At 35.4% G+C, this 18,869-nt stretch overlaps 1 protein-coding gene across 5 annotated transcripts in view; it reads left to right on the top strand.

Moving 5' to 3' along the window:
• The window catches only part of PPFIA2 (PTPRF interacting protein alpha 2), a gene marked incomplete at both ends in the record, with an annotated part of 310,363 nt that overhangs the window by 248,997 nt on the left and 42,497 nt on the right, over positions 1-18,869 (top strand). For 3 of the 5 annotated variants that reach the window (XM_084305872.1, XM_084305873.1, XM_084305874.1), the window contains 7 exons: positions 211-357; positions 2,212-2,346; positions 10,415-10,498; positions 10,856-10,987; positions 11,947-12,009; positions 13,769-13,860; positions 18,462-18,597. In XM_084305872.1, the coding sequence (XP_084161998.1) occupies positions 211-357; positions 2,212-2,346; positions 10,415-10,498; positions 10,856-10,987; positions 11,947-12,009; positions 13,769-13,860; positions 18,462-18,597 (789 nt within the window). Of the gene's footprint in view, positions 1-210; positions 358-2,211; positions 2,347-9,901; positions 9,989-10,414; positions 10,499-10,855; positions 10,988-11,946; positions 12,010-13,768; positions 13,861-18,461; positions 18,598-18,869 lie in introns of all 5 variants that reach the window. The other 2 variants (XM_084305871.1, XM_084305870.1) reach the window with 1 other exon arrangement.

Here is an 18,869-nt window from a genome sequence, read left to right as displayed (position 1 = left end):
AATATGAGGTTTGCTTGTTTGCTGTACTCAATAGCTACAATTTTAATATCTTAATTGCAAGAAATCTCAAAAGGAATAATTTCTTCTTTAAACAGAGAAATTGCTGGGCACACCTTACATTACTGTCTACCTTTAGTGTGAGTATTAAACTGGTATAAGATGATGAAGCATTTTAATTGCATGGTTCTTGCTTTTTTTTTTTCATGTTAGGCAATGGCACAAAAGGAAGATATGGAAGAAAGAATCACTACACTGGAGAAGCGCTACCTCAGTGCACAGAGAGAATCCACCTCAATACACGACATGAATGACAAGCTGGAAAATGAACTTGCAAACAAGGAAGCCATCCTACGTCAGGTGCAGTATCTGCATTAGTTAGTTGCTTTCTTCATAAACAATAAAAATTAACACACACACAAAAAAGGAGCAGATCTACTGTAGGAGGTTTTCACTAGGTTAATCCGCTAATTTTTAATTAAGTTAATCTAAAAAAAAAAGGGTTTTAACTTAGCACCTCTAAGCTTCATATCAGCTGCTACAACCACAAATACCACACCAATGTGTGCATTCAACATTGTGAAATAACTGTGTTTTCTAATATTGTCTTGCATAAATGTGCATTATCATTGTGAAGTATCTTTGTTATGTAATGATTCTCTAAATTTATTGTAAAATATATAAGAATAAAAATGGTGTAAGCACAAGAAATTCACTTCTGCAGGAAAAAAAAATTGCATAAAATAGATTTTAATCATTTCATATGTTGACATTGGATAGGTAAATTTTTATTAAGATTATCTACGAATACTGGGGAAGAGCAAATGTGATTATGCAGTTGTCTCTTATGGTTCTTATGGTGCTTTCTTTCTACGGTGAATCTAAAAACTGAAGAGTGAAGTAAACAGAAAACACTTTTATGTTCTGAAGAATGCAAGTTGAACTGAAATCATATGAAGTTAATACCATTTAAACTGTAAAAGATGAAAATGCTCCTCAGCATCAGTATCCCAGACGTTATTTTTTTCTCACCTGTATCTTCAATGTCAAATGCTGTATGGAAAGTAAGGCATCATGACCTGACAATCTCTTTCTATGATTGTATACAGATATATTTACACACATACACACACCACTCTGTGTGCATATATGTGTACATGACTACATGTTCAGGGAAATTAAAGTATCAAAACTCTAACTCTCTAGCTTCTACCAGTTTGGTGTGACTAACTTAAGATGTATCTTCAGCTGTCCAGGGGTGGGGAGCACAGTGGAAGAGCAAAACACCTGCATCTGTCCTTTGAGTCTTTCTTAATGCTAATGTAAGTCATGCTGTGCTATGGAGGTCTACCTACTCAAAGCAGTGATCAGTAGAACTAAGCTTTGAATATATGCAAGCAGACTTAAAGTTCATTTGCAACAATGCAATGTGAAAAGCCTACTTCAAGCTTTTGAAGGATTAAAAACAATCTCAAATCACAGTGCTTCTTCATTGTGACTTTTATTACTTGGAACATGAAACAAAGGGGAAAGCAAATACTTAAAAAATTCTTAATCGTGGTAGATCTCAGTAGGCCAGAAAATACTGCAGTTATCAAATGCCCTGCTGTTTCTCTTTAATGTTTATCACATATTAAACAAAATCACTTTTTTGTAAAAAGAGACAATTATAGCTTCACAATGAACAATATCACTGCAACCTGGAGGAACTAGCAACAATCATATTATAATGAATGAATTAGCTGAGCAACAAGTGTCAGTCTTAACATTTCCAATTATATTACCATTTGCTCAGAAAATTCACTAGGAATTCTATCATTCTGGAATTATATTTATTTCCCATTTTAGTTTGTGCATAAACATTTTTGTAAGATGGATAAAATGCTTCCATTTAGAAAATTATCATCTTACTGGCACCGATACTTTTATTTTGCTTAGATAAGCAACACATCAACCGGATGTATTTTTTCAACTTCATAAATGCATTTTTATGATACTTTTTTCACTGTCATATTATCCTGAAGCCTCAAATCACTCATCATTGGTAAAATTCACAACCTACACAGTTCCATGCTTGAGGTAATACCTTTCCAGTAAGTTCTCCCAGGTTGTGGAATACCTAAACCTATATTGTGAGTTTAAACCATACTTAAGTAACCAAAGGAAATCTTAATTCTGATTTCAGTTTGTTTGTTTGTTTTAATCTATCTTCAGCTGGAAGACAAAAACAGACAGCTGCAAGAGCGTCTAGAGCTGGCTGAGCAGAAGCTGCAGCAGACAATGAGGAAGGCAGAAACCTTACCTGAAGTGGAGGCTGAACTGGCTCAGAGAATTGCAGCTCTGACTAAGGTACTGCTCTGAGAAATAGGTTCACTTCAGAAGCCCCATTGTTAATATTGATTTGCATTGTGGTTCCTCACCTCAGGGACAAAACAAAAGTTGTGTTGAGCTGATTTGAAAGCAGATGTTTCCTGATAAGTATGTGCCACAAGTTCAGTATTAACCAGCAGTAGTTTCAATGCTGTATTTTTAATTCTTACCGTTTTGATAACAGGTAAAGTAGTTATCTGTTAGGTAGCCTACACTGTACAAAGGAATCGTATGTTTTCAATATATACCACATATATGCGACAACAATTAGTTTTGTTCCAGTAAGTGCTATAAAACAAATGTTAATGGCAGCTGGGATGATTTGTACATCATAAGTGAAGATGACTTGCAGTACATACTTACAAGACTTGTTTTGAATGATTCTTTGCATTTGCAAAGACAAATGTGAAACTCCGAAGACCTCAAAATGTGTTTTTTGTTTGTTTTTTGTGATAACAAAAAAGGTAGCGTTCTTTCAGAAAAATAAGAAGGTAAAAATAACTTTTCAGTAACGTGGTTATCATATTTGGCCACTAATATTTTCAGGTGTGCATGTGCTTAATACTGGAGTTCAAATATTACCTGCCATAAGGACATACAATGACAATGTATATATTCTTACTATCTTAGAATCAGACAAAGAAAGTAAAATGCATTTAAGAGACTATTACATACCATTCTGGTTTATCTAAGCTCTCCTTTCTCTATTGCCAGGGAATGTTTCTATCTATTTATATGCCTAGTCATTTTTATATGTAATGGCTTTCTTTTTCAAATTTCATTTATAGTAAAGCCTTAAGAGCTGAGCACCTCATTAATAAACCTGATTATAAGTAATTTAGTTGAAACACAGAAGCATAGAAAAGGTTATTTTTTTATTTATTTATTTTTATGAAGGCGATTTCATTATTCAGTAATCAAGATTTCATGCTGTCCACTTTGAAAATTCCCACCCATTTTATGAATGGGTGGGAATCTGAAGGGCAGACCGAAAATGGTGGGGGGGTTGAGGGTGGGGAGGGAGGGGGGACACAACAACAACAACAGCAAAAAGAGAGCTACATGAAGTACTAAACAAATATGATTGCACTTTAACAAAAACTCATGTGCACAAAAGAGCAATCCCTTGGCAACTTAACTTTTTTTCAGTTGTTTCTGGTTCAACAAATATTCAGATATTCTAATGCCATTAGTAGTTTAAAAATATTGTTTTTTTATTTTAAGATGTTTTTTCCTGAATAATTTCTCCAGCAATTAGGCACCAGTAAGTATTTTGCAGTCTCAAGCATGTCTTTTCTTTCAACTGCATTTTTCCTTGAACATATACTTTAACATCTATTAATGACAAATATTGTAAGAAGAAATTTCATTTCAGTCATGCAGAATACTCAGGGACTTCCAGTAGTTATCGTGACCATAAAGCCGCAGTATACATCCCTGTTTGTCTTTTTGCATTATTTCATGGGATGCAGTTAAAGAACTGTGAACAGAGATGATGCTCCACCCCATTTCACATTGATGTACATTACCAAAGTTTTTGCCAAGAGAGAAACTCTAATGAGTCTATTCAGCTATAATGCAAGTTCATTCCATCTCTCTCTGATTACACCCAAAAAAAATAAAATAAAATAAAAAAATTAAAATGATCTTTTTGGAATACATGCCATGAAGAAAGATGTCAGAATTTGTCCAACAGGCCATAGAAGTCCAGAGTTCATATGTTGTGTATGACATCTTTGCCTACTGTATAGCTTACTGAAGTGCTGGTCTAGCTGCTCTGAAGCTTGATGTCCAGTAATTTTCATGAATCACAGAAATGTAGCTTGGAACCTGCCACTGCAGCTTAATTAAGTAGTTTTATATTGGCTAACTGGGATACTGTTATGACCTAGCTATTCAAAGAAAGTTGCAAAACCTACCTGAGGAGCTGAATAACACTAGGTAATTTTGTCTGTGTTGAGGTTTGTTCCAGCATAAACATCGTTAGTAGTGCTCAAATTAACTGGCTTCAGACTACCTTAAGTCTGTCTACCTGAGCTGTGGTCACTGCAATGTCAACATATACGAAGTAGAGGAGTCCCCTGAATCAACTAGCTTATCTACACTGGGGGGGGGAAATAAAGAAAAAAAAAATCTGATTCTCCTTTCTTTTGTACTACCTCAATGAAAGTGGCTCCACTGAGATTAATGGGGTTACAATCATGTGAAAGAGGTGAGTTAAGCCTAATATATTTTACATGTTTATTAAAGGAAAATGCTACGGGATAACTGGAAACCTTGACTGCTTCACTGTGGTTAAAATATAAGCCTGGTTATTTACATGTGGACATAAAACAGAACAAACACGTTCTGGATTTGGATGTGATATTTTTTTTCTCAAGCTTAAAATATGCATGTTACAATTCTGTATTCAATTTATACTTTTCCTCATAATAAACCTGGGTTGGGATTCTGCAGAAGAAGGATGTGGAATGAGATCCTTCTATTGTGTCAGTTTTAAAACTTGAGTGTTTTTTTTTGTTTGTTTTTGTTTTTTAATATGGGCTAGTGAATGTCTTTTGCTACTTTTCCATGCCCAAACTAGTTCATAAGGAGTGAACTTCCAAAAGTTTGGACTGTACAGTGAACTCAGATAAGTACTCGTAAACTTACCTAAATTATTCAAACCTTTCTTTGGCTTTGTTTTCACTGTGTTCTGCCCATTGGGTGAGCAACTGGAGGGTTAGTCAGCCTGTGGCAAACTAACCTGGAACAGCATGATCCCATGTACTGTGCTGTCCTGCCTGGCCGTCGCACTGGCATTCTGTCTGGTCATGAGAAGTAGCGCAGCTCTCGGCATGTATCCCGAGGTTGAAACTGCCATGACTCATTGAACCACTTTGTACTCACTCCCACAGTATTGGTCTGATTGCCTAACCTGGAGAAGAGGCAGTTGGTAGTAGAAACAACCACCCTCAATTATTAACTAATCCTTTCTTTATCCTGGAAGATGTTTATTTTCCTTAGAAGGGGCAGACATTGGAGCATCCAGCATCTTCAGATGGTTAGTTTGTCAAACATGATTTCTGCTTGCATGTATTTAAGGAGGGGTGTAGTAGAGACAATCAGCATCCACCTACTTCCATTCGGTCACTCCCACCAGCAGTCACTTTCCCCTTGGGCGCTTGTGCTGCAGAGGTACCACGTCACTTCTCTGATCACAAGACAGCAGTCAGCATTTAACTCCATCCTTCCTGTGTGTGGGTCACCAGAAATATCAGTAGTACTTCATAGCTGCATCAGGGAAGCACAGAGATGGAGGAGAGGAAATTGAAGCACCAGTTGTATATACCATAATCATAGTAAAACATATTTAGCATAGTAACACATTGAGTTTATTTTAAAGGTGAAGAAAAATGACATGAAAGTTGGAGACAAGTGGGTCATGATGCTTGTTTTGTGGTGATGCAGGGATCTGGTTTGTATTAAGTAGGCAAGGAGCTGTAATAAATTGAAATGAGAAGGGCTGTAGAGGTAAGGATGAAAAGTGGACAGAGAAGGTCTCCTGCAAGCAGTGGATATGGTTAATAAAAAAATGCTCTGAGAAAAAGGGAGAAAGATAAGATGATGTATTGGCTGGAGAAGGAAGTTGACTGATCTTTTGGAAAGAGAAAATCTTGAATTGGGAGGGAAGCCCAAGATAACTCCACATTTACAACTCACTCTCTTCTCAAACCACTCCTCTTCTTGTGTCTCCCCTTCCACAGAAGATTTCCTCCTTTTTGGTAGGCAGAAAAAGTGAAAGAAGCAATCTTGACAGAGCTATAAGGAAGGAGTTCCTTACTAAACATACCAGGTGTGGAGTGTAGTGAGGAGGTAAAGGAGGGGCAAGAATGTGTGGATATCTAATAACTGAAAGATTGGGTATCAGGAAAAGGGGTGACTTAAGGCAACACATTTTATGTCATTATTTGTAATAGGCTAAAAGTGAGCATATAATTAGTAGTTGATAACTTTTTGAGCTGTTGTGGCTCAGTCACCACAATCACCTGTTTTCACCACCAATTGCATAATAGCTCACTTCAATAGTACATTATTTCATCCTTGAATAACTCACTAATTCAAGAGATAGACAAAGGAATATGTGCCATAAGAAGCCAGTAGAAAATATGGAGACAGCAGGTGTTCAAACATCAAGGTCTCAAAACTGTGGAAATTGGCTTGTACCACTAGAAAAGTTGAGATTTGTTCCTGCAGCTCAGCATGAGGAAGAAAAAATTATAGCACCTGTACTATACAGGTGCTTTCTGCATCAGTATGATTGAAATTGGATTTTTTTCAACTAAGGTGCAAAGACCTAGAAAATGTGCAGTGCCAACAGTAACAGATGATGTGAAAGCAACATTTTTTTTGTGGGCGCATTAGCAGCAGGAGCATCAGCAGAGTTTTAACAGGGTTAGAGATCAATAATACAAGCTGCTTCAGTATTCCCTCAAAGCAAAATTTTCCTGTCTATTACTGGCTTATACTGGCTATTTCTTTGCTATGTCATAGCATATAAAGTGCAAAGTGAGCATTAAGACTCATGCTGGTATTTTATAAGGCTCAGACATTGTTAGTTCTTGTCCATATATTTTTAATCCAAAGATACACAATTTCACTAAACCTATTTATAACTGAATGTGCTGGGTAAATGCTTTAAATGCTAATTGCTGAATACCACATCATGTGTCTTACTAATCCTCCCGTATAAAGTACTAGAAAACAAGCATTTATGTCATACTAAAAAAAAAAAAAAAAAAAAAGTAGGGTGAGGTTTGCCAGCAAGTAACCAGATAAGTACATTTTAGAAAGTTTAAAACTTAATTGACCTTTAGCAAAGCAAGTCAGAAGACATGCAGCTTCTGTTTATGAAATTTGGAGACCACAGTTCTGTCTTGGTTCTTGCTATAGGAACATGACTAACACAAGTGTATCAGCCTCTGCCTCATACCTAGAACCAGTCAATATTTTTAAAGTAAACTTCTGAGTCTTCAAAAGCTCTTATTCTAATGGGAATTTTAATATGAAGTAAGGTAACTTAAGTATCATGCAAAAAGGTATATGTTACTGAATAAAAGGTATATCTTACTGAATTGTTAATGCACCAGGAAGTGATAAAATAAGCAGATTTAGATACACGAATCTTAAGAGAACGTGTTTTTCTTTCAAGAACATTTTCTGTGTACTATAAGAATTGTACATTCAAAAATATGGTTCTGGAAATAATTGTACTTATCCTTTTCCAAGTAATAGTTAGGGCTAATACCATAATTGTCTTATGTATTTAGAAGACAATTTTCACCTAAGAAATAAGCTACTGCATTGTTTAGACTCAAAATCTTTTTTTTAATTTGAAAAATAAATGTGAATAACATATCTATCTAGACTGGCTTCTAAAGGACAGTTTATGACAGATAGCCCCACATATCAGGAGTCTTAAATGAAATCTAATTTGAACCTAGAGGTTTTAATTTGATTATCTTCATATTGTATAGACCTGAAATTAAATATATAAAAGCGGTCAAGATTAGGTAACATGTTTAAAATTTTCAGTCAGCTAATGAAGCTTCTAAGTTGTTTAATTTTGTAGGCTAATACCCTCAAACTCATTTTATATCTCCCTCAGTGAAAGTAGTTTCAAAAGAAGTAGAATTCCTTAAGCCTTCTCCATCATCAACTCAGAGCTTTGATGATTTCAAATCTTCTCCTGGCCTTGCAGAAGTATTAAGGGAAGGCATTTAACCAGAAGTGCAGTCAGGACTCAAAAAGGGGAAAAGTCTGCCTCCTGTGGAGATGAAGTTTGGGCACTTTGTGGAAGGGATAACATGACCCATTTTTTTGTATCCTCAGGGACTGAACATTTTTAGTCCTATCTTCCCATTTATCCAGTTTGGGAAATGAAGTAGCACATTATCACTTCTGTGCTGAAACAAACTAATATGTAAAACTCAAAGATAAGATGAAGAAAATCATAAAGGGATTGTCACTGGTCTGAGTCATAACAAATTGGCAGAGTAGTTTCAGATAATGAGCAAGTCCAGATAAACAGTAGGCCTGGTTCATGATCAAAAACAATAACGGCACTTATTAAACGAGCTTAGTTACAAAGTATACTGACTTCCCCTTAAATTTTGCAAGTATCTGAGTTTTGTGAATATATGCAATTTAAAGGGAATGTTAGTGATCTTCAAAGTTATGATTTATTATTGTATTTATAAAAAGCAGGATTTTTAAAAGAATGTCTTTGTATCAAAAACTACAGTTTATATAACTCAAGATCATCGTTTTCTATCTGATCTTTTGGTACTGATAATACTACTACATTTAAGTTATGTATAATTTCAAGTTACAATGTACAGCTGGAATTATGTTGGTATCTATTCTAATTATTCTGACAAATCATCAATAGACTGAAGTCTCTGAAAAAATAGTCTTGCTAAAACATATAGTTGTAGAATTATTTATTGCTGGTATTAAATTTTGCTTATCTAAAGATGGAGTTCAGAATCTCTTTCTGAGAGGGTAAATTTGAGGGAGTGAAATACTCAGCATTTGACAGTCACAAGCTCACAATTCAATTTCATCAGTAGCACTGCCTATACGCCTTATGCACATTCCTATTTCCATAGCAACAAATCTAGTATAGCATTTCTTTAATTTTTTTTTCATTTCGAATGATAACACAGGCTTGTTTGATATGACAATAACATGAATATTCATGTTCTGCAACATGTTCTGTTGGCCTAATTAAGGTCGACTTCTGTCACAAGTAGTAATGAATCTTTGGATGGATTACCATTTCTATATTCAGTAATGACTTTTCTCACTCCTATTAATGAATTTTTATTTATAGGTTCTTCTTTTATCTGATGACCTTGATCTTGCAAAGGGATCCACCAGGGTGGATCCTTTCAAAGGGATGAAAACCATATCGTTTATTTGGATAGAAGGGCTTACACAGCGTATTCTAAAACGGAATACTGAATCTTGGCTTTTTGTCTTTTGACGTTCTTTCTATTTCCTAGAAATTAGGGAATGTATCACATAACATTGCACAGTTCTGTAATTGACCAATCCATTAATTAGTATTTATGCATTGTTTTCATTCCTAGAAAATGATAGAAGAATAATAAAGGACTTTCTGACATTGGCCTCTCAGAGTCCTATTCTGATGTTTGGTTTGCCATAATTCCAAAAAACATTAGATTAGACAGTATTGCTTTGAATTCACTCTATAGTAATATGTCATCAGCCAGCCATCACTAACCTTGGACTTTCATGTGTAGGTTGATAGCTTTTTAGCATTCCATTATTTTTCAGTTTTTCCATATCAACTGCATCATATCCACCAAGTATCAGTGTAGTTTATTCCACCTAAAAATCTGTCAGTTAAAAGTATTAAATTTTCAGTCACACTTTTCTTTTAAGCATTCTGTGCTGTGTTCTGTTCAGTGTCAGTGTCTTTAGTTCTGATTTTTCAATTTTGTCCCTCTCCTTTTCCTTGACTTGTTAGTCTGATCCAACCTCTTCTACCTCATCTGATGATTATCAATATATTATGGAAGCTAAACTACAAGAAATGATCTCCATACGTAGGAAGGTAGTCCTACTGGACTTTACTTTCTATTGCTAAATAGAATCCATTTGATTTGTTTTCATTTTTTTTTAACTTATTTTATTATTATTATTTTATTGATAATCAACCATCGTGCAGTTCAGTGCTTCAGGAGCTTACAATTTTACGATGGCAGGTTTGTGTTCAAACCATGCACAGTCTGCATGTTACATTTGGCTGATTTCATTGCTCATAAATAACTCCAATGTTTTGCTGATGCTTGGATGTAACAGGCCTTTGTAGCTGACACATTTCAAGCAATGCTGTTCAGCTGCCTGTTTAAATAGTTTCTTTTCTGAAAACTAAGTTTGCAGTTAGTAGTAGCTTGCTTTATGTTTTGTTTAAACTTTACTGAGATAAAGACATGCAAAGTCATTTAAATTACAGAATGAGTCTTTCTATTTTTTACAGGCAGAAGAAAGACATGGAAATATCGAAGAACGTATGAGACACTTAGAAGCTCAGCTTGAAGAGAAGAATCAGGAGCTTCAAAGGGTAAGTGTATTGCAGACAACTTCTGGGTGCTTTTCCTCTTTTAATTTGTCAATACAGTACTACTTATGCACTCCAGCACACAAATCGATCTACTGGTAAATGTTTTATTTATAGCAGTGATGGCAGCATCTTCCCATTTTATTCAACTGCCTTAATAAACTAGTTTACACCCACTCACAGGTTTCAAAGTATTCTGTTGAAACAAAAATTAATGTGCATTAGTTAATAACTGTAATCAAATTCATGTGGAATTGTTCATGTGTTCAGTTACCATAAAATCTTTACTTTTTAATGATACAGGACTATGCTGGTTAATTTTGGACCTTACAAATCTGTCTTTTCTATTCTATGTCAAAGGCAAGGCAAAGAGAAAAAATGAATGAGGAGCATAACAAAAGATTATCAGATACTGTAGACAGACTTTTGACAGAATCCAATGAGCGTCTGCAGCTACACTTAAAAGAGAGAATGGCAGCACTTGAAGAAAAGGTACTGTACAAAGGGCAGAATAAAGTTCATCTCAGTAAAGATTTTCCCATACAAAACATGTTCTACTTTTATCAGGATGGAGGTATCATACTAATCTTGTATACAGTAAATATGACTGCAAATAAAGTCTAATTTATACGTTTAACTCCTAGTTCGTGTATGAGCTCAAGAGCCTTTCCATGACTATTCTAAACTGGACATTCTGGGTATTATGAGTCCCTGTTTTGTCAACAGGGAGCCAGATGAAGAGCTGGTAAATGACAGGCCACAATGCATTACAAGGCAGTGAAAGAAAGGGGATTACAACTGAGGAATGGCCAGGTCTCAGATGTGCTGTCATTCCTGAATTTTAGCTTGCTGATTTTACCTCACTTCCTCTGTAGAGAATAATATGCTGTCACCACAGAAGAAAGAGGAAATGTTATTTACAGATATTTTGAGATGTGCTAGCTCTCTGTGACTTAACAAGCCTGTAAAATTTAAATTGTGAGATCTTTTTATTTAGCCTCCTTAATCCCTCCCTCTTCTACCTTTAGTTTGATCCAAGGAAATCTTTCAGTATCTTTACTTCAGAGTCTTTCACAGGATATACTTCTGGTTTATATCATTGAAACAAAATGACATAACAAAGCAAGAAATAGGTCTGCCAAAAGAAGAACTGGACAAAATAGCTGTGTAAGCATGTCACAGTTGCTCAGTTCAAGAAAATGACAAACTTCTTGCTGTTCTTGAAAAAACATCTTCATACATGTTTGGGTAATTTAAGGTGTCTTAAATATAATATATACTCAAATTGAAGCTGTAAAGGACTTTACAGTCCAGTGAATATGAAAACTCATTTCTTACTTAAATTTGCTACCTTGAGTATAGAGGTTAAATGTATATGGCAATATCTGATATTCAACATTTACCTGATTTTTCTTCTCTTTTGTCTTCATTTTTATTCATTTTGTTTGTAGAATGTTTTGATTCAGGAATCTGAAAGTTTCCGGAAAAATCTGGAAGAATCTTTACATGACAAGGTACTATAAATAATGTGATTTTATCCGTTTTTATCAAAATTATTTTTTTTTCTTTTGACGTATGGTATATTTACTTATACAAATATCATGTTAAATCTTCCTGGTATTAAAGATAATTCCTTTAATCACCAAGATCTTTACTAGCCAATGAAGGTCCCTAACAAGTCGTCTGAGCTAAGTTTATAGCTGAAATCCTAGCCTCGGGAAGTCAACACTAAAATTCATATTGATTTTACTGGCTCTGTAATTTTTGTTCTATCTGTTTTAAACCTGAAAGGAAAAAAAAAAAAAAAAAAAAAAAAAAAAAGTCTTGTTTAACAGGAATTGTATAACTGGTTATACTTTCATAGTTAAGAATGTAATTTCTTGTTTTGATGCAATTCTTCTTAACATTTAGCATTGGCATTATGCTAAATATAACTGAAAATGGGCTTTCTTAGTTCATTGCAAATGAACACCTAATACTGTTTAGTGAATCAGTCAAAGTAATTATAAATATTATTCCAATCCAAATGTTAAGATTTTGTTTTGAAGTTATACTTGCCTTGAGGGCCGTAGGATACACAAATACAGTATCTGTCTTCACATTCACAGGAGTGTTTTTATAGCATATTAAATCTACTTAAAAGAATCTTAAAAGCATAGCTTCATTTAATACTAAAATAAATACAAAATTCTGTATCTAAAAACAACTACTTTGAGAAAAATAGCAAAAGTAATATCTATTCAAATCATTTGTCATTTTCATCTAGATTCAGATAACTTTGTAGAAGGGCAGAGAAACATTCAAATTAAAGTCCCAAAAAGGATCTTGTGAAATTGGTTGGGTTCTTGGCTGCTGCAGATTTCTTGTGAATCTAAGCAAGAAATTTGGGACTTATTTTAATGGAATCTAAGCTATAGCAACTCCTCTAGTATGGCTACTAATGTACAGTAATGGTGCTACTGCATGGTGTAGTTTGTTCACTGCCATTTGGATTGCTCATTTGTAATTATGCCCCAGCAACTGCTCTACTTGCCTGCATTGATGTAGTCTTTCCGCTACCATTTGTTTTGTCTTTGCAAATTATAAGAGTGATTTTGATGAGGAACTTCCTGCAGGAAGAGGAGAAGGAAATGCAAAATAGGGGAAGGACTTCTGCAAAATAAGACGTGTAGGTGTTATCAACAACAACATTGCCCTTTCTTTATTTTCTATTGCCACATACTTCCTGTCTTACTACAGATGGCTCAAAGGTTGTAAGGTGATTCAACCGTCACAAAGTCAGGATCATACTTCACCATCAAGTTACATGACAAAAAAAGACATTTTTAAAGCTGTGTCAAATGAAACACAAATTTCTTCCGCAGAATCTAAACTTGAATTATGAATACCTTTTTTTTTCTCGTTTTCTTTTAACCTGGCAGGCAGCTAAGCACCACACAGCCATCCACTCATTCCACCACAGTGGGACAGGGGAGAGAACTGGGAAAAAAGTAAAGCTCATGGGTTGACATAAAGCCTGCTTAGTAGGACAGTGTGAACCTGTCCTGTCATCACTTCTAGATAATGGAAAAATGGTAGGGAGACCTGTACAATCTCCTCTTGATGCATATGTCATACTAGCAATAGACTTGAATGACTTCAGTGCTATTTCTTATTATACTCAGTGTTACATTCAGTGTAATTTATCTTTCTTGTTTAGCCTTGTAAGGTTAATATCTCAGAAAGTTAAAAGTACTTTGGATCACAAGTATATCTTAATTTTCTGATTTCCAGGAAAGACTTGCAGAAGAAATTGAGAAACTGAGATCTGAACTGGATCAAATGAAATTGAGGGCTGGTTCTTTAATTGAACCCACATTGTCAAGGTAATATTTAATGACAAAAGTTTCCTCCCTTTGAATTGAAAGAGAACACAGACATAAGTGTCAAGCCTTTACAACAAGAGTGCATTCAGGCTACATATAATCATGTATTTCTTTAAAAACTTTGGATCTGTGGAATGATTATTGCTGTGGCTTTTCACTTTTTTCATAGGTAACTGGGGCTTTATAGCAATGAGAATACACTGAAATATTACTCTGATTAAGGAAAGTCTATGAAATTATGGAATGTTTTTAAAAACATAGCCAAATACCCATTTTCTCTCAGGATTCTGTAATAACAAAGTTGTAACCATCATTGTTAATACTAAAGCTGCTCAGTATATTTAAGACCATATTTATTTTTTTGTTGTTGTTATTATTATTAGCAAGAAGTAGCACAGCTTTGCCTAATGTATAGGAAAAGATCACAAAACTTGAACTAAAGATTAAGGCAATATTCAGAGTGTTCTGACAGTAAGAGTGTTCTGACAGGGCATTGAACACTGTCTCTGTGGTGGAAAGCAATATGGGAACAATAGTGAGATATGTACTGTAGAAACTGGACTAACAGCTGAAATGAATTTATTATTCTAGAAAGGCAGCCCTTCTTGCCTAAATGTATGCCTAAACCTCAACTTGTTTTATCATTTGGAATAATATTTTTCACAAAATCATAGAATATCCTGAGTTGGAAAGAACCGCAAGGATCATCAAGTCCAGCTCCTGGCTCCACACATTTGGAGTAGTGTTTCATTTCTAATACACTTCTCCCTCTCTGGAACAGGGAAGTTTCAGCATTAAATACTTATCCTTCTCAGTCCATATTCAGTTCTGTATTTGCAGGAGTTTGTTCTTTCAGAAGAATAATAATGAAGCTGGGCAGCAGATAAATATCTGCTGCCAGAAATGAACCTGAGTTGTTTCTTATTATCTACCAACTTGCTACAGAAGTACCAAGTATTTATATACCTCTGTACATACTAAGTATGTTATCAAAGCAAAGATCTATTACAGCAAATATTGTACAAACTTAGAAAAGACTCATTGCCCTAATAGGTTTACAACATCAGAGGGGAGAGACATACAGATAGATTTAAAACAAAATGAATCAAAAGATTATTGCCTGGCAATGTAGATAAAGAGTTTAAGACATTTGTAGCCCAAGCCCAATTGTTATCAAGATTTCTTATTAGTATAGCAACAAAAACAAGTTGTAAGGAATTCTTTAAAAGGTAATATCCTCCTCCCCTCCCCACTCTCCCTACCCCCACACCCCCAACATTATGGAAGCCCCATGATAGGAAGCCTAAGGGAAGGTAGACTGATAGCTGCCCAAAAAGAACATTTATGACAACAGTATGAACTCAGATGTGTGCTCTACCCAAAACCAAAGTTCTAAAACAAGTTCACTGTCCATGAAATTTTAACATCTCTGGTTTGATTTCTGTGACACATGCTCACATTTCAGGTATTCTGGTGCCAGATATTCATTTGTTTTCTTGCAGTATTTATAAAAAACAAACAAATGGTGTTAGCCCTTGAAATCCATCCATTATTATTTTAGCTTTGTGAAAATATTTATAATACCAGGCAGTAAGTTAAGTTTCTCCATGTGCTCTGTCAAAGTTCCTTTATTTGGCTATAAAGTAACCCATTTCAGGGCAAAGGGGTTGCTATTTGGTGTTTCTGAAGAGATAGTTAATCATGTTTGTTGTTGCTTGCTCTGATGTGGAGGGCTTCCTACTAAAAAATGTAGTCCTCTGTATGTATCTGCAGGTACATGGAGTCCCTGTAGCTGCTAGAGGTTTTCATGCTTTTCCACTATCTTCACATATCAATTTATCAATTATCATTTACCATTTATCAATTAATAGTACCACAGTTGTAACATTGGATTATTATTTTTTTTTAATTAAAATGGTGTGTGAAATTTGAGATGAATGCTACAAAGTGCCAATATTTTTTAATTCAAATTAAGTTCTTCTTAAGGAAAAGTAAATCTCTCTTTTTAGAAACAGATACAGAACAAGAGACCAGGGAAACAGTCTGCTCTTTTCAGCAGAGATATATGTGCTTTTGTGAATGATTTCCTTCATTTAGCTTTTCTTATGTCCAAGATTAAAGCTGTCACTTTCTCCAACATCTTTCCCAAGTGAGAAAATTGTTTTAAGAACAAAACTTATTTTGTTTCCCAAAACTGATTATTAACATTGCTGTGAACCTTGTAAGTTGTAAATATTTTCCCAAGTTTAAAAAAATAAATAAATAATTTAAGTAGAACATGAAACTAATTTTATGCTCTTATAGTGAAATGTCAAGCTTATTTAAGGAGTCACTATAAAAAAAATGTGATTGGTTTAGTATAGTATTTGTTACACTTCACTTTTCTACTATGAGCATACTATTCATATATTTTTATGTGGAAATTGGTTATATGTTAAGAGCTAGAAATTTGACAGGTCTCCACTGCTATGGTTGAATGCTTAAATGGTGTACACATCCTTGGCTCTTCCGCATCTTCTATGCAATCCGTAGTCAGGTTGTTTCTAATAGCACCAAGTAGGGAATTCTTACTGCTGCTATTTTATCGAGGACAGAAAGGCCAGTGACCACTATCTTCAGAAAAGAAAAGATATGCTGACATCATCGAGTATATGCCTCACCACAACATCCCAAGATTTAACAGGACTACAGGAAAAATTTGGGGTCAACTATCGTTATTCCAGAATATTTCTGAAGTATGGGCTATTCTTCTTGTTGGAAACAGAGCTTCTGTTTTCAAAACCATAGTCATGTCTTGAATATATTTTTATGGAAAATGTCTTGGTACTTGTTCTTAGGTTGCATCCCTCATACCAGTTAAATTTCTCAAAAGTATCATCAAATAAACATAAATCATTCATAAACTATGCTATGTATCACAGGGCAGTTCACTAATATTTTTATTTACTAATATTTTTATAATGCTGAACTGTAAGAATGTGTTATAGATAAACTCACTCTTGAACACGTATCTTTCTTACAGTAACCTCAAGCATCTTTATTCAGGGAAGTAGTAGAAGAAAAGTGTACAGGACAATATATTCAGCAGCCAGTTCTGCTAACTGTCTTGTCCTAAATTCTGCTTGTTTTCTACCTTAATTTTCTAGTAAGATCTTATAATTTTCTTATAATAAGATTTCAACTTCTCACGGTTTTTTTTGATTTTTGTGATATGTTTTTGTCATTTATTCTCTGATACATAGAATCATAGAATGGTTTAAGTTGGAAGGGACGTTAAAGATTATATAATTCCTGCCATGGGCAGGGACACTTTCAACTATACCAGGTTGCTCAAAGCCCCATCCGACCTCTCCTTGAACGCTTCCATGGATGGGGCATCCACAACTTCTCTGGGCAACCAGAGCCTCACCACCCTTATAGTGAAGAATTTATTCCTTATATCTAATATGAATATAGCCTCTTTTAGTTTAAAACCTCTACCCCTTGTCCTATCATTACACTTCCTAACAAAGAGTCCCTCTCCAGCTTTCCTGTAGGCCCCCTTTAGGTACTGGAAGGCAGCTGTAAGGTCTCCCTGGAGCCTTCTCTTCTCCAGACTGAATGACCCCAACTCTCTCAGCCTCTCTTCACAGGAGTGGTGCTCCAGCCCTTTGATCATCTTTGTGACCTCTTCTGGGCCCATCCTTCTTATATTAGGGACCCTAGAGCTGAATGCAGTGCTGCAGATGGGGATCTAACAAGAGCAGACTAAGGGGACAATCACCTCCCTTGACCACACTCTTTTTGATGAAGCCCAAGATAAGGTTGGCTTTCTGGGCTGCAAGTGCATGTTGCTGACTCAAGTTGAGCTTTTCATTCACCAGCGCCCCCAGGTCATCCTCCTTAGGGCTGCTCTCAACCCATTCTCCACCCAACCTCTATCTGTGCTTGGGATTATCCCAACCCAGGTGTAGGACCTTGCACTTTGCCTTATTGAACTTCAAGAAGTTTGCATGGACCCACTTCTCAAGCCTTTCCAGGACCCTCTGCATCCCTTCCTTCCAGCATGTTGACCACACCACACAGTTTGATGTTGTCAGCAAACTTGCTGTGGGTGAACTCAGTCCCATCGTCCGTGTCACTGACAAAGATATTAACCAGTGCTGGTCCAGTATCAACCCCTGAAGAACACTACCTGTCACTGGTTTCCACTTGGATATTGAGCTGTTGACCACAGCTCTTTGAGAGTGACTATCCAGCCAATTCCTTACCCACTGAGTGGTTCATCCATCAAATCCATGTCTCTCCAATTTAGAGACAAGGATGTCATGCAGAACAGTATCAAAGACTTTGCACAAGTCTTTGGTATTTGATGTCAGTTGCTCTTCACTTATCCATCAATGCTGTAACCCCATTGTAGAAGGCCATGAAATTTTTCAGGCCACCAAATTTGTCAGACAATAATAGTATAATCCACATAGTAATATAACTCACATAACTTGTTTATTAAAAAAAATCCGTGTTCCTCGACTGGTCATTGGATTGTTGTTTTTGTTATTATTACTACCACTATAATTACTGCATTTAGTCACTCAGTCTATTTCTTTGACTCTTTTTTTCAGGCCTCACCTTGACTCATCAACAGAGTTGAGGTATTCTGTGGGCTCACTGGTTGATAGCCAGTCTGACTATCGGTCAACTAAAGTGATAAGGCGACCTAGGAGGGGACGGATGGGAGTACGCAGAGATGAACCAAAGGTTAATCCCCAATTTCTTTTCATATATTTCCTAATAAGAGCATGTTTTTCAAGTTAATAAGCTTTTGGTTTGTGTATTTCCAGAATAAATAAATGAATACTTACATATATGCACCAAGTTTTTTGGTGTTTTGTTTTTTTTTTAATGTTTATATACTCAGATATGAGTATTGTACTAAAATGAAGGCAGAAAACATTGAAAATCAGACATCAGAGTTCAAACATGCTTGATTATCTGTCTTTTCTCAATATCTTCATAATTTTTCCTAAGAA

The sequence above is a fragment of the Netta rufina genome (genome assembly GCF_964035555.1).
Source record: "Netta rufina genome assembly, chromosome: 1".
In the NCBI taxonomy this organism is placed as follows: Eukaryota; Metazoa; Chordata; class Aves; order Anseriformes; family Anatidae; genus Netta; species Netta rufina.
This window is presented reverse-complemented; position numbering and strand designations above follow the sequence as displayed.